This window comes from Mustela nigripes, chromosome 16 (genome assembly GCF_022355385.1).
Source record: "Mustela nigripes isolate SB6536 chromosome 16, MUSNIG.SB6536, whole genome shotgun sequence".
Taxonomy (NCBI): domain Eukaryota; kingdom Metazoa; phylum Chordata; class Mammalia; order Carnivora; family Mustelidae; genus Mustela; species Mustela nigripes.
In genome coordinates this window covers 58,563,508-58,576,576 of record NC_081572.1, presented here as the reverse complement: position 1 = coordinate 58,576,576, position 13,069 = coordinate 58,563,508, and the positions used below count along the sequence as shown (strand labels likewise).

At 60.9% G+C, this 13,069-nt stretch overlaps 1 protein-coding gene across 1 annotated transcript; it reads right to left on the bottom strand.

The window, feature by feature from the left end:
• Nucleotides 1-4,315: 4,315 nt before the first annotated feature.
• On the bottom strand, nucleotides 4,316-12,295 carry ARRB2 (arrestin beta 2). Its single transcript, XM_059378449.1, has 15 exons — nucleotides 12,162-12,295; nucleotides 9,413-9,443; nucleotides 8,700-8,760; nucleotides 8,544-8,588; nucleotides 8,182-8,378; nucleotides 7,840-7,899; nucleotides 7,411-7,478; nucleotides 7,135-7,270; nucleotides 6,851-6,935; nucleotides 6,581-6,653; nucleotides 6,167-6,304; nucleotides 5,382-5,465; nucleotides 5,211-5,290; nucleotides 5,048-5,102; nucleotides 4,316-4,800 (listed from the first exon to the last, which is right to left on the bottom strand). Exons 1-15 carry the CDS (start codon nucleotides 12,182-12,184, stop codon nucleotides 4,707-4,709), a joined length of 1,230 nt encoding a protein of 409 aa, XP_059234432.1. The 5' UTR covers nucleotides 12,185-12,295; the 3' UTR covers nucleotides 4,316-4,706.
• Between the last annotated feature and the right edge of the window lie 774 nt (nucleotides 12,296-13,069).

Genomic DNA, 13,069 nt, shown 5'->3' with positions numbered 1-13,069 from the left:
GACACGGGATTCTGGGCGCGCGGTGCACCTGCCCGCGCCCGGACACAAGATTCCGGGCGGCGGCGCTGCGGGAGCCGGGGGCTTGCGGCTTAACCGCGCGGACGGGAGACGGGAGCCGGAGCCAGAGCAGGAAAAGGCTTGCAAGCTAAGTGGTTTGGACCTCGTCCTGAAAGCCCTTGGGAGCCCTGGAAGGATTCTCCAGACGTGTGCTCCAGCCGGGTTCCTTCTGGAGAGGTCGGTCGGGACAGCTCTGGACACGGGGAACGATGCTAGTCGGCACGGGGCTAGCCAACGGATGGAGACGGTCGGTTCAGCGTGAGGGACCCAGCATATGACTCCGCTGCTTTTAAAAGTCCTAATACAAGAACAACAAGGAGGGGGGTCTTATTTGGGGGTCAAAGAGAAGCAGAGGAATTAATAGGAAAAATTTAGATAGAAGCATCAAGACAGAAGGGTATCTGGTGACTGATTTAGTAATGACTAGATGAAGCCAGTAGTGAAGAAAGCATAAAAGCAACTTGATTTACTCTTAAATTCACCCCCGCCCATCCCATTACTGGAGTTTTCTTTGTTGAAGGCGGGAAACAGAGGGTCTTTGCATGAAAGGCCCACCCGGGGCAGAACTGTATTGGAAACAGAGAGTGGGGCACCTTGGTGGCTCCGTGGTTAAGCGTCTGCCTCCGGCTCAGGTCATGATCCCAGGGTCCTGGGGTCCAGCCCCACATCTGGCTTCCTGCTCAGTGGGGAGCCTGCTTCCCCCCCTCCCACTTGCCCTGCTTGTGTTCCCTCTCTCGCTGTGTCTCTCTCTGTCAAATAAATAAAATCTTTTTAAAAAAGAACACAGAGATTAGGGGCGCCTGGCTGGCTCAGTCAGAAGGGTGTGAGACTTGATCTCCGTGTAGTGAGTTTGAGCCCCGTGCTACTTAAATGAATAAATAATTTTTTTAAAAACTAGAAGAAAAAAAAGAACTAAAAGAAAATGGGGGTTAAATGAAAGTTTATTTCCTGAGTTGTTCCAATCTGGAATTCTCTTCTCCGGGTGTGCTAGGATGCGGGCTGAAAATGCAATGATTCAGCAACATAATTTTTCCCCCAATAAAACAGCCCAGCGTGGGTAGTTCAGCATGCTCCACAGGTCATCTGGAGAGTTAGGGATGAACTCAGAGAATAAACAGATTCTTTATTTTTTTTTTTTAAGATTTTATTTATTTATTTGATAGAGAGAAATCACAAGTAGATGGAGAGGCAGACAGAGAGAGAGGGGAAGCAGGCTCCCTGCTGAGCAGAGAGCCTGATGCGGGACTCGACCCCAGGACCCTGAGATCATGACCTGAGCCGAAGGCAGCGGCTTAACCCACTGAGCCACCCAGGTGCCCCAGCAGATTCTTTAAATGACAGTGACTCAGGGCAGACAACCTGGTGCCGGAGGAGACAGGTCATCGATAGACAGCACGAGGATGCCGGGTAATGTAGGCGCGCACGTGTGAATGTTGGTTATTGATCTAACCTCCCCCGATACTATTCTCTCGGGAGTATGAGGCCCGTGGGAGTCTCTCACTGCTGGGGAGAGACACGGAAGGGGGCTCAGTCTTCACGTCGTATGGTGGGACACCAGCAATGATGCTTAAGATGAAAGTCAGGAAGCAGCAAAGTGAGCACGCTGCTTGGAGGTCAACACCAGGAAAAACATCAAAGGATGTAAAAGCAGCTACCTCTGAGAAGGGAGCTGGCGAGCCATGGGATATAAGCCTTGTGCTTCTATCTGACTCCTTACTCTTGGTGTGTCTATGACTTTGAAAATAACAACGCGGGGCACGTGGTTGGCTCAGTGGGTTGAGCGTCTGCCTTCGGCTCAGGTCGTGATCCCAAAAGTCCTAGGATCGAGCCCCGCGTCCGCTCCATGGGAAGCCTGCTTCTCCCTCTCCCACTTGCCTTGCTTATGTTCCCTCTCTCTCTGTCAGATAAATAAATGAATAGTTTTAAAAAAAGAGAAAAGAACAGAATGCACGAAAAGTGAAATGGTAGTGAGGAAATGAGTAGAGACTGACTTTATGTGGAAGAGACTGGAGTGTGGAAGAGGGTCTTCTCTGGTTTCCATCCTTCCTTGAGCAGAAGAGACTTGCGTGGATGTATGACGTACCGCAGATGGAGAAACGGCAGAGAGAGAGGCAGAGGTTGAAGAGAGGGGATGGCGGGATGAGCTGGGGAGTCAGAGGAGGTGGGAGAGGAGCGACCTGGGCACTGGTGGAAGGAGGCGGCGGCTTGAGCTTGGGTGCATAGGGAATCATCCCCGTTGGTGTTTGTGGGTCGAGGCGGGAAGTTGCAGCCATCCATTCCTGGCGCCCTCATCTCTGAAAATCAGAAGTCACTAGGAGCATGGGGGAAGATTTGCAAGGTGGCGAGGGAGGTGGCCAGGAAGACAGAGAGGGACAGAGGCTCATTGGGAACTGAGGGCCCAGCTGAGGTTAGAGACCATAGGTTGACATTAGCCCCGGGCGTGTACCCAGTGCCCAGTGTTGGCACCTACGATGTGTTAAAAATGACTTGCTGAGGGGTGCCTGGGTGGCTCAGTCAGTTAGGTGTCTACCTCCGGTGCAGGTCTTGATCCCAGGGTCCTGGGATGGAGCCCTGCATCAGGCTCCCTGCTCAGTGGGGCGTCTGCTTCCCCCTCTGCCTCTTCCCCTACTCACACTCACACTCTTCCTCTGTCTCAAATAAATAAATACATAAAATCTTAAAAAAGAAGAAGAATTTGTCCTGCAGATCCAGTTCGTGTGTGCCCAAAAGACCTGTCTTCGGGGATAATGACTGCCCTGGTGTTTGCCTAGCCAAAGAGCGGACCTCCTTCACGGCCATCGGCAGGAGATGGGTAGAAATAAAGGCCACCCAGGGAGTGGAAAGTCACAGGGCGACTGAAAGAATAAGGAAGATCTGTAGGCGTTGCTGCAGAAGGGAAGGCACCACTAACAGGAAAAGCGTGGTAGAGACAGGAGGGCACATTGTGCTACTGTCTGTCCGGAATAAGGGGAAATGCACCTGGGCAGGTGTGACTAGATGAGAACAGCATCTGTGGTTTATTTGAACACTGGAAGGCAGAGCCTGGGATGGTGCGTCTTTATCTCGCCTCCCCCCTTCCCTGGGGGTTGGGAGTGGGGAGTCCTGATTCACCTGAAATCCTGCTGAGCTCTGGGCCGAGAGCTCAGAGGTCAGAGTGGGCTCGTGGGAATCAGGGGATGCTGGCGCTTCCTCTGTGTGGCGGGGGCCGGGCTGTGCAGGGTGGGCTGTACTGGGGAGCGGGGGGCAGCCAAGGGCACTGGCATTTTGGCAGCACTTAAGTCCGTGGGAAAATGGCGGTCTAATTAGATGTCAGGCTCTACAGACTGAAGGCCCGTAGGAGTGGCCCCCGGGCCCCATCTGGAACCACTTGGCCTTGCTGTCTCTGCCCCATTCCCACCTTCTCACATAGTGCTGCCATCGCCCAGAAGGTTCCAGCCCGTTCCTCATTTGCCGGTTCTGTGCTCAAAGGTCCCTCCCTCCGGAGAGATCATTCCCAAACCCCAGGCTAGGTCAGCACTCTCCGAGGTCAGCACTCCTCGCCCTGGACTTCTCCTTTGGAGCATGGATACTGTCACGAGGTCACCAGGGAGTGACTTAATGGTGGCTTTGGTCACTGCGATGTCCTTCGTGATACCCGGCACGGAATGGGCACCCCAGGCACGGGCTGCTGAGTGAATGATGAGCCTTACGAGACACAGGAGACAAAGGCTGGGTGACAGGAGTGGGAGTGGGTGCAGGGGGGGTAGGCCTTGTCCGTGGAGGGTTGCTCCCGCCCTGCAGCCCGGCATCTGGGAGTGCCTGACGCACATCCGAGAAGCCGCAGGGGGATGTCACAGGTGAGACTCCCCCCCCGGCCCCACGGAATGTCGTGCGGCTTCTGTCCAGGGAGGCCTGTGGCCGGGCTCCCACCAAGCCCCAGGACTAGGTGGCCGGAGCCGAGCACCCAGCACACATGACCGAGTGGTGACGTGTGCCAGCGGCAATGAGGAAGAGCCCGGCCCTGCCCAGCTCCCAAGGCCCCCAGCCTTCGGGGAAGTGAGCAGCTGTTTCCCCTGTGAATGCGACAGCTGACGCTGCAGGTTCTGGGCCGAGCAATCGCGTTTCAGTGCCTCCGTGGAGCACAGGGCAGCCCAGCACTCGGACACCGACTGATGGCCTTGGGGCCCGGCGAGGAGGCTGGCTGGGTGCTCAGCCCCCCGCGGCCGGTCCCTGATAGCTCCGGTCTGCTCCTCCCGCCCCTCAAGGAAGACACAGATGCTCCTGCCTATGAAAAGGTTTAATTTCTTCTTTATGCTCAGAAACAGAGAAGTGGCCTTGCTCCCCCAAGAGGGTCTCCTCTCCCTGGAAAGGGAAGCTGTTGCTGTGATGTGAGGTTGAACGCGGGGTTCCTTCTCCCCACTTCCCCGCTGTCTTTCCAGCACCCTCTGCAGAATTTAGTCTGAACACAGCTTGCCGCCCACGGGGGAGGGGGTGGGGGGGCGCAGCTGGAGTCCAAAACATCAGGCCCATGTTCCACGAGAGATGGGTCCAGTGTGTGCCTGGGGCGGCCGGTGCGGGAGGGAGGGAGGGGAGGCATGGGTGGGGGGAGCTGCTGGGCAGAGGCGGGGAGGGCGGAGAGTCTGCCCCCCCACCTCCGCACCCACCCACTCCTAGCAGAGCTGGTCCTCATAATCCTCCTCCTTCATCCCTTTTAGCCTGAGCCGGGCGAAGTCCTCGAACACAATGTCGTCGTCCGTGGCATAGCTTGACGGTGGAGGGGGAGGCAGTGAGGGCTCCAGGCCCTCTGCTCGGCCCCCCGCTCCCCTCCCAGACACGGGGCGTCTGAGCGAAGGGGCTGGACCCATGGGCAAGGAGGCTACGCCATCTGGATTGGGTGTTTCGGCCCTCCCTCCCCAGGGAGGAGAAAAGCAGGGGTGAGGGCACCCTGGGGGGCTGCAGGGCTCTCTGGCCACAGAGGTCAGAGGTCGAAGGCAGGGGTGGAGTCTCTTACTTGGTATCAAATTCAATGAGGTTGGTGTCCACGGGTACACCTGTGTCCGGAGCAGCTGCAGGAGGAGAGGGGTAGGTGGGCAGGCGCCAGGGGGGACCAGCGGGTCTCCCCTGGCCTTGCCTCCGGCCGCCTCGCGGGGGTGGGGGGCTCAGGGTGCGCTCACCTGTCTGGGGCCTGGGGAGGGTGATGTGGTCGTGGGGTTTGGGGTGCATGAGGACGAAAGGCAGCTCCACAGAGACGTCCCTGCGGGGGGCATGGGGGAGGTGGTGTGAGAGGCCCTCGCGGTCGCACCGGGAGGAGACCCCTGCGCGCCCCACATTCCCCGCACACTCACCCGCCACGAGACACCACCAGCTTCACCTTGACCCTGTAGGACACCAGGATGCCCAGCACCTCCTTGGTGGCGCCCTCCTTCACGCTGCAACGAGGGGGTTTGGGTGGGACCCCGTCCCAGCCGTGGCCTCCCGCAGTGTGGGCTGTGCTATTCTCACACCAAGCACCCCGCGGCACCCCTCGGCACCGAACCCGCTTGCAGCTTAAAGTGTCCTTGTGACCTGTCCTTGTGACCCGGCACCATCCAGCTCTCCGCCACCCCGACCGCATTCCCCCCCACCCCTCCCCACTCATTCTGGCCTCTGGCTTGCCATGCGTGTTCACGCAGTGCTCCCCTCGCACCTGGGCGCCCTGGGGGAGGCCCGGCCCTGACTCAGTGACGGTGTGGCCATCACCCAGAGGTGTGGCGGCCCCACACTTCCTCGCGCGTCCTTGCAGAGACAGCGCCTGAGCCACCGGACCCCTCTGCCCAGGACGCTCCTTGTGTGGCCAGTCACCGACTTACTCTGGGTCCTTCCTCAGAAGGACTCACGCCTGGGGGTGGGGGGCGGCCTCTTTGAAGGGCACACATGCCGCCCACCCTGACACGCCCTGCCTCCTCTGCCTTGCTCCTTCTCCACGCTCGTCACTAGACGGGTGGTACGTTTCGCCGTTGATCTGTCTGTCCTCCCCCTCTGGATTCTCTGGTCCTTTCTGAGCCCCAAGAGCACTGGGTGCCTGGGACAGAGCCTGAAGGAGCGCGTGAGCCTGGGCCACAGGAGCCCCCCCCCCCGGCTCCCCGCTCACATGGTGCTGGAAGCCAGGTTGGTGTCCTCGTGCTTGAGCTTCCCATCCAGGGCCAGACCCCGCTTCTCCCGGTTGTCGCTGAGCAGCGGGGTGACAGTATACACCTTGCAGAACGTGGAACTGGGGGACACCTGGTCACTGGGGAGCAGGGACAGGAGACTGAGACTCTGGGGGGGCGGGCCGGGCGAGGTGGTTGCTCCCACCCCCGGGAGCTTCCCCCCCAACCAGCGCTGCCCTATTTGGGCCCACGGGTAATAGGGGCTGGGTTAGAGCTCAGTCCACTCCAGAAAGCGAGCTCAGAGCCACCTGCCGGGAAGGAAGGCCCTTGTAGGTGGGGACGGTTCAGAGTGGGGACGGTCTCCCAGGGTTGTTCCTCTGCCCTAAGGTGCAGCCCCGGGGTGTTCTGTTACTCACTCTTGTTCGATCTGAGCTACAGGGCACTTGTACTGGGCAGTGCTGAAGAGGCAGATGTCGGCGTACTGTCTCACTGCGGGGCGGGGTGAGGTCAGGCAGCCATGCTTGGAGTGCAGGCTGCAGCCCCCCAGGCCCCCTGCCCTGGACCCCACGGGGCTGTGTCTCCTTCTGAGGCAGCCTCCCGCACTGGGGTGTGTCCCTGCGCAGAAATCATACCACGTGGGCAGCAACTCCCACCCCCAAGACCCCCTCCTATCCCCCACCTCCTACCAGAGACTTTGATCTTCTTGATGGTCTTGGTGGAGTTGTTGGTGACGTGGACGTTGACATTGAGGGGCTCCCCGTGGTAGTAGAGCTTTCGGGAAGAGGGGGTCAAGTTAATGCGATCTGTTTGCACTGGTCCCATTATCAGCGTCCCCCCTGCCCCCACACAGACCCGTGGCTCGGTCTCCCTCTAAACCCACACCCACACCCAGCTGTCCTGGCAGGTGGCTCCAGCCCTCCCCCCAGGGCCCTCTGCACTGGAGCCCCTGCATCCTGCCCCCGCACCCCACCTCCTTGTCCAGGGAGGCCTCAAGGTGCAGGGACCGGTCGGACATGAGGAAGTGGCGTGTGGTTTCTGCTGAAGGCTGGGGGCCAGGTTTCTCTGGGGCAAACTGCACCTTTCGGATCACCAGACGCACAGAGTTCCTGGGGGTGGGGAAGAGGGGCGGCAGGGGGCGAGTCCTCAGACACCCGGACCCCCAGCGCTGCCTCCCTGAGGCTTAGGGCTCCAAGGCGTGGAGAGGGGATGCTCACAGCATGGGGGGGGGGGGGCTTGCTTCCCTCACCTTTTGTGGCTTTTTTCTTCTAGTGATTTGGCACAGAAGGCGCGAATCTCAAAGTCTACCCCGCAGGCCTTGGGAGGAGAAAAGGTCACATCTTACACAAGGCCCCTGACACCACCACACCCTTCCTTCTCCCTCGCCTCGGTCAGGGGTTCTTGCCCCATCGCTGTGTGTTGAGGAGTGTAGGGCCTGGGGTTTCGTCCTCTGCCTCCCGAAGCCCCCAGTACCTGGCAGTGCCTGAGTCCTGTCTGCAAGGCGAGCCCCTATACTCACCTGGGAGTGCCCAGAGTCACCCGGGAGCAGACAGACCACATTTCCACCGGGGACAAGTCCCACCCTGGCTTCTCCCTGACAGCCCCCCTCTCGATGGGTGCCAGGCTCCTACTGGAGCCCGTTCTGTCCCCTGAACCCTCGGACCCATTCCCGCTGTACCTTCCCCGTGTCCTCGGGGCCTGGCTGCAGGGTGACGGAGCAGGGAAGGTTCTGGGGGATCTGTGGGGAGGCAAGGGGAGGCTTCGGTTCTTCCAGATCTTTCTCCCAATCCCCACTAAGAGGCTGGAGGAGGCGTCCCGATGGGTGAGAAGGGGAAGAAGGGAGGGGCCCCAGGGAGGAGGCAGACACAAGAGTGACCGTGAAGGCGGGGTGGGGGGGCTGTCCAGGGTCTCCTCCTCACTGCTGATTCCAGATGTGCCTGGAGCAGGGGCCTCACCGTCCCCCCTTCCCGCAACTCAATGGCAGCCCCCTTGCCCTGTAGAGGGTGGAGGGTGTCCTCACTGTGAAGAAGAAGGGGTGGGCGTGTGGGCCCAGCTTCCTGAGCAGCCGGTCCTGCAGGCGGGTGGGGGGCCTCGGGGGGTTGGGCGCCGGCGGGAAGGCCTGGTAGTTGGCGATGAACAGGTCTTTGCGGAAGGACAAGCCAAGCACATCCAGGTCCTCGCGGCCATAGCGGAAGGCGCAGGTGAGGGTCACAAACACTGCAGGGGGGGGGGTTGTTGGTGGTGGTCAGGATCCCACACCCACCCCCCGGCCCCAGCCCTCATCCCCAGCAGCAACCAACCTGCCTGAAACTGACTTCCCTCTTCCCGCCCCACTGGGCCACCCCGACTTCCCTGAGGCGCCCCCTGCTCTCGGGCCAGTACCTTTGCGATCCTTCAAGTAGTCAGGGTCCACGAGCACCACGCCATCTGGGAAAGGGACACACAAACTCACTTCCTGTCAGGGCCTCCCCTCCATCTCTGGGCCCAGGAGCCTCTCCCTGTCTTGGGGGCCTGGTGCTGCTTTCTGGATACACTTACCTACGGGGTCCACTTTGTCCAGGTGGTCTACAAAGTCCCGCTTCCCCAAGTACACAGTGAGCTGTGGATACAGAAGGGGCACAGGGAGGATGGGGCAGGAGGGTGCGGGGCACGTAAGCCCCAGAGCACTCGTCCTGCCCCTGGTCTTTCCCAGGCTGGGGTTAGCCCTGGGGTTCCTCCCAACAGGGTCAGAAGGGGAGAGCAGTGGGGTTTCCCAGGTTACCCAACCTTGAAGCTTTTTGCACCTCTGTCCACAAGTCAGGCAAGCGTGTGTGTGTGTGTGGTGAGTGGGGAGTGGGCTTGGAGAGGACTCAGAGGGGCCCCCCAGTCATTTAGAGAGCAGGGTGTGGTCTCACGGGCTCCTCTCGGGGGCTCTGGGATACATAGGCCATAGCCTAGGGGCTCTTGACCATTCCCAGCCCAGGAACCCTGGGCCCACTCCCAAGAGGGGTATAGCCTAGGGCTCCTGGCTCCTCCCCCTTCCTCTAGCCTAGGGACCCGGACCTGTCCCCACCCAGGGACCTGTCCCAACCCAGCCCCGCCGCTGGCTGGGGTTGAGTGGCCTTTGCGGCAAGGGGCTTCGGGAAGGAAGTAAGTCAGCTCTTAGCTGTCACAGGAAGTGGGGAGCTAGGGGTTGGGGATGGGCGAGGGGCAGGCTGGGCCTTGCAGGGGCCCGGAGTGGGTTGGGAGCAGAAGCAGCATGGGGGACTCACCTTGCAGTTGGGGCTCGACTTTTTGAAGACCCTAGCAAAATAGAAAGGGAAACCCCGCTGCCTCACAGTGGGCAGCGGGGACCTCCCCACCCTGGCTCGAGAAGTTGAACTCACCCGGGACTCTGCTTGCAGGCTCTGGGGCTCTGCCAGCTCTACCCCTCCCACTTCTTCCCAGGAGAAGGGCCACCACAGGGCCTGAATATTCCCAACACCCCCCCCCACACACACACTAGGTCCCCTCCTCCTAGGACAATGGCCCTTGGTTGCCACAGGAACTACCCAGGCTCTTCCCAGAGCACTTGCCCCAAGGGACCCAAATGGGCAGGCTGTAGGAGTCTCTGTCTAGGACCGAACCCTGTCCCTGACTTCTCCGGTACTTCAAAGACAGCTGGAGTGCCCAGCAGGGCAATGGCCCTGGCTTTTGCGCCTAGAATGTTTCTACTTGTAGGCACTACTTTAGTGTGACCTGATTCCATTAACCTCCAACCGTTCCCCATCTCTGATCTCAGCAGCCCCAAAGCCCATCTCTGGAGGTCGAGTTCAGCTATCACTTCCTTTGGGAAGCAGATCGAGCCTGGACCCTGGTTACTCCTCTTGGGGGAGCGGTGTGAGAGCTTGCACAGGCCCCGAGCCACACATCACCTGCCCCAGCAGGTCACCTGCGATGGCCGGAGGCCGTACTCAGTTTGCACCCCCAGCACGAGGCCAGCGAATTGCTAGAACCGCGATGCCCGCTGCTGTTGATCAGGAGAATGCCCCAGGTTCAGCGCCATTTCAAGGGCTTTGCGCGTGGAGGTCCCAGTGTTCCTAGTTTACAGGTGAGGAGGCTGAGGCATGGGGGCCTGAAGGGTTTAGCCTAAGGCCCCACGGGGTGGAAATGGTGGGGCTCAGATGAACAGCTTCAGTCTGGCTCCGAGCCCACGCTCTCCCTCACTAAACTGGTATTCTCCCATCTCTGCAATCCCCACTAAGTGTTGAATTGCAAGGGATTTGCTCCCCCAAGCTGAAACAATCTAACCCCAGACTCTGCCCACTGCTGTGGGTGTAGTAGGTATCCGGTGACCGCCTGGGCTCCAGCCATTTGTGGGTCTGACTTTCCTCATCTCCATGCGCTGTCTCAGCAGCAAGCCCTGGGAAGGGTCTTCGGCAAGTAAAAACAGAAGTCCCGCAGACTGGCCCATCCTTCCTCCAGCAATAACCCCCGTCCCCGGTTTTGCTCTAACAACCTCACTTGCCACTTCTTCCCAGAAGGTCAGGCTGTCCAAAGGCCATAAGGCAAAGGGTATGGTGGCCCCCGGTGTCCCCATCCAATAAAGGAGAGTAAACACTGGTAGGGTGGCAGCTAGAACAAGTACCCACTCTAAGGACGGATAGCTAGGGCACCTTCCAGTCCCCTTGTCTTTGCTTCAAGTTTTCCTCTATGTCCCAGGGCTTCCTCCTATTAGGATGAAGCCACCGATGGTGGTTGTGGGGTAACGGCCCCCAAGTGTCCGCAGGGCCACCTGCCCTTGGGAGCCGAGGCTGGGGAGCAGCAGCACTTGTACACCGAGGTCGGCCAAGGGAGGCAGACTGTGGGGGTGCCCAGAGGTGCCCATCGAGGGGGCCAGCGACAGCAGATGTTCTCTCCATTTCCTGTGGCCCAGAATTAGACGGAGGTGGCGGGGACTGTGCCAAGTCAGCAGTCCTCCTCTGGTCCATCCATCCTCCTCCCGGAACCACATAACGGAAATTGGGGGCCTCCCTCAAGTCAGCGACTTCCCCTTTCTTTGGGGGTGTTTGAGCCCTAATCCAGGGCACCAGTCCTCCCTCTGATCATCTCTCTGATACTACTAGATGGGGTGCTCAGAAGCCTGGGTTCTCATCCTCTGCGGGCAGGGAGTGGTGGGGCTGAGATGATGATGTTTTTCAGCCAAGTGATGTCTGAGGACCCAGGCCCCATCCTGGTCCCTCCTGGATAGAGGCATACGGCCCCAATCTTTTCCTCTTCTGCTCCGGCTCCCCAGGGACCTGGGCATTCACCCACTATCCCCTTGGGGGGTGTTGGCCCACAACAGGAAGTGGATTTTGCTAGAGACCAAAAAAGAGAACTCGGGGTATCAGTGGAAGGAAGGCGCCTCGACGATTGCACAGAAAACATCCGGGGAGTGGATGGCGTGCTCAGGGCAGATACTGCCTTGCCTCACCTCTGGGAATAAAAGTAAGGCCCAGAAGCGGGGAGGGTCGTCACGCACTCTACTCCCCCAAGATGAAGCTGTTGCTCCTAGCAACCTGGGGGAAGGCAGAAGTTTGGAAGCAGAGCCACCTGGCCCTTGGGACAGCCCGACTGCCTGCGGTTTACCTGACAGGAGGCTCTCCAGCAGCTCGGCACGAGCCTTCGAGGGGGGGAATCCCCTCCCGGCATCCGGACCTCCCATACCCAACCCCTTAGGGCCAGCCACCTGCTCCTCCTTCCTCCGCCCCTGCATCGCTGCCTGCACCGGAGAACCCAGTCGTCCGGCCCCCACATCCCTGCGAGAACCCAGACGCCAGGCTCCTGATCGCCTTCAGCCCTCGGTTTCTGCAAGGGCCCTAGCATGCGTCCCCCTCATTATCCTCGAGGACCCAGGCGCGCGGCCCCAGATGGCTGCCCCCCCAGGGACCCAAGAGTCCGGCCCCCGGGTTCTCTCCCCGGTGTCCTTGTCCGGGGACCGTCCCGGCATCCGCCCCGAGCCGCCGCCCACGTCCCGCCGCGTGGCCCCATCTCCCTTACCTGGTGCCCGGTTTCTCCCCCATGGTGCGCGCGCCCGCAGCCCGCCGCCCGCCCGGTTCGCGGCTCGCTCGCAGCCTCCCAGCCTGCTGCCAGGTCCCCCGCTCCTCCCCGAGCCACTGCGCACGCGCGCCCGCCGCTCTTTCTCCTCTCCCCCGCCCCTCCGGCCCCCCCGCGCTTCTGGGGAACAGGGCCCAGCTGCGTCAGCCCGGACCGCGCGCGCCGCGGCGCCGCCCGCCCTCTGGGCGCAGACCGCGCGGTGATTGGCTCCTCCCCCGCGCCCGCCCCTCCGCGGCCCCGCCCCGCCGCTCCCGGGGCGGGGGAGGGGGTGGGTGGGCTGGTCAATCCTGCGCGCGCGGTCCCCCGTCCCCCCCTCGGCCCGCCCATCTCCCCGCCCCTCCGCGCCCCGGTCGGAACCGATTGGGCTCCCCGGCAAGGAGGCGCCCGCCTGCCCGGAGGGGAGAGCCCTGTGATTGGCTCCCTGCGCCCAGGGCGCCGCGGGGGTCCCCTCCCCTTTGTTTGCTTTCGCCGCGGTGGTGAAGGCGAGGTAGGCGGTGGGGGCGGCGGAGCTAGCTCCGGCACCGTCTGGGAGGAAGGATGAGGGGATGCGCACGTGGGTGAGCGCTTCCACATGCGTGATGCTTTGCTTCAGGGCGCGCCGCGCTCCCCAGTGCTCGAAGCCTTCTTCGGCCCGCCCTCCCGCCGCTTTACTGCGCTGTGTCAGCTCCCTCTGGCGTCTGTCTTTCCTCTTCCACCGGGTTACTGTGCCTAGTGTCTCCGACTACCCATCCCTTCCTGTCGTCTCTTCGCGGCCGGCATCCATGCCTCCATCCGTCCATGCCTCCATACATCCATACCTCCATCTGTCCATCCGTCCATGCCTCCATCCGTCCATGCCTCCATCCGTCCAT

What these genes read in the sequence shown, in the direction of transcription:
- ARRB2 (XM_059378449.1), bottom strand. Translation starts at nt 12,184, where the DNA reads ATGGGGGAGAAACCGGGCACCAG. An exon ending in CTACTTGAAGGATCGCAAAG is followed by an intron (nt 8,379 to 8,543) that starts GTACTGGCCCGA and finishes CCCCCCCTGCAG; the next exon opens with TGTTTGTGACCCTCACCTGC. An exon ending in GAAGAAAAAAGCCACAAAAG is followed by an intron (nt 7,271 to 7,410) that starts GTGAGGGAAGCA and finishes CCCCACCCCCAG; the next exon opens with GAACTCTGTGCGTCTGGTGA.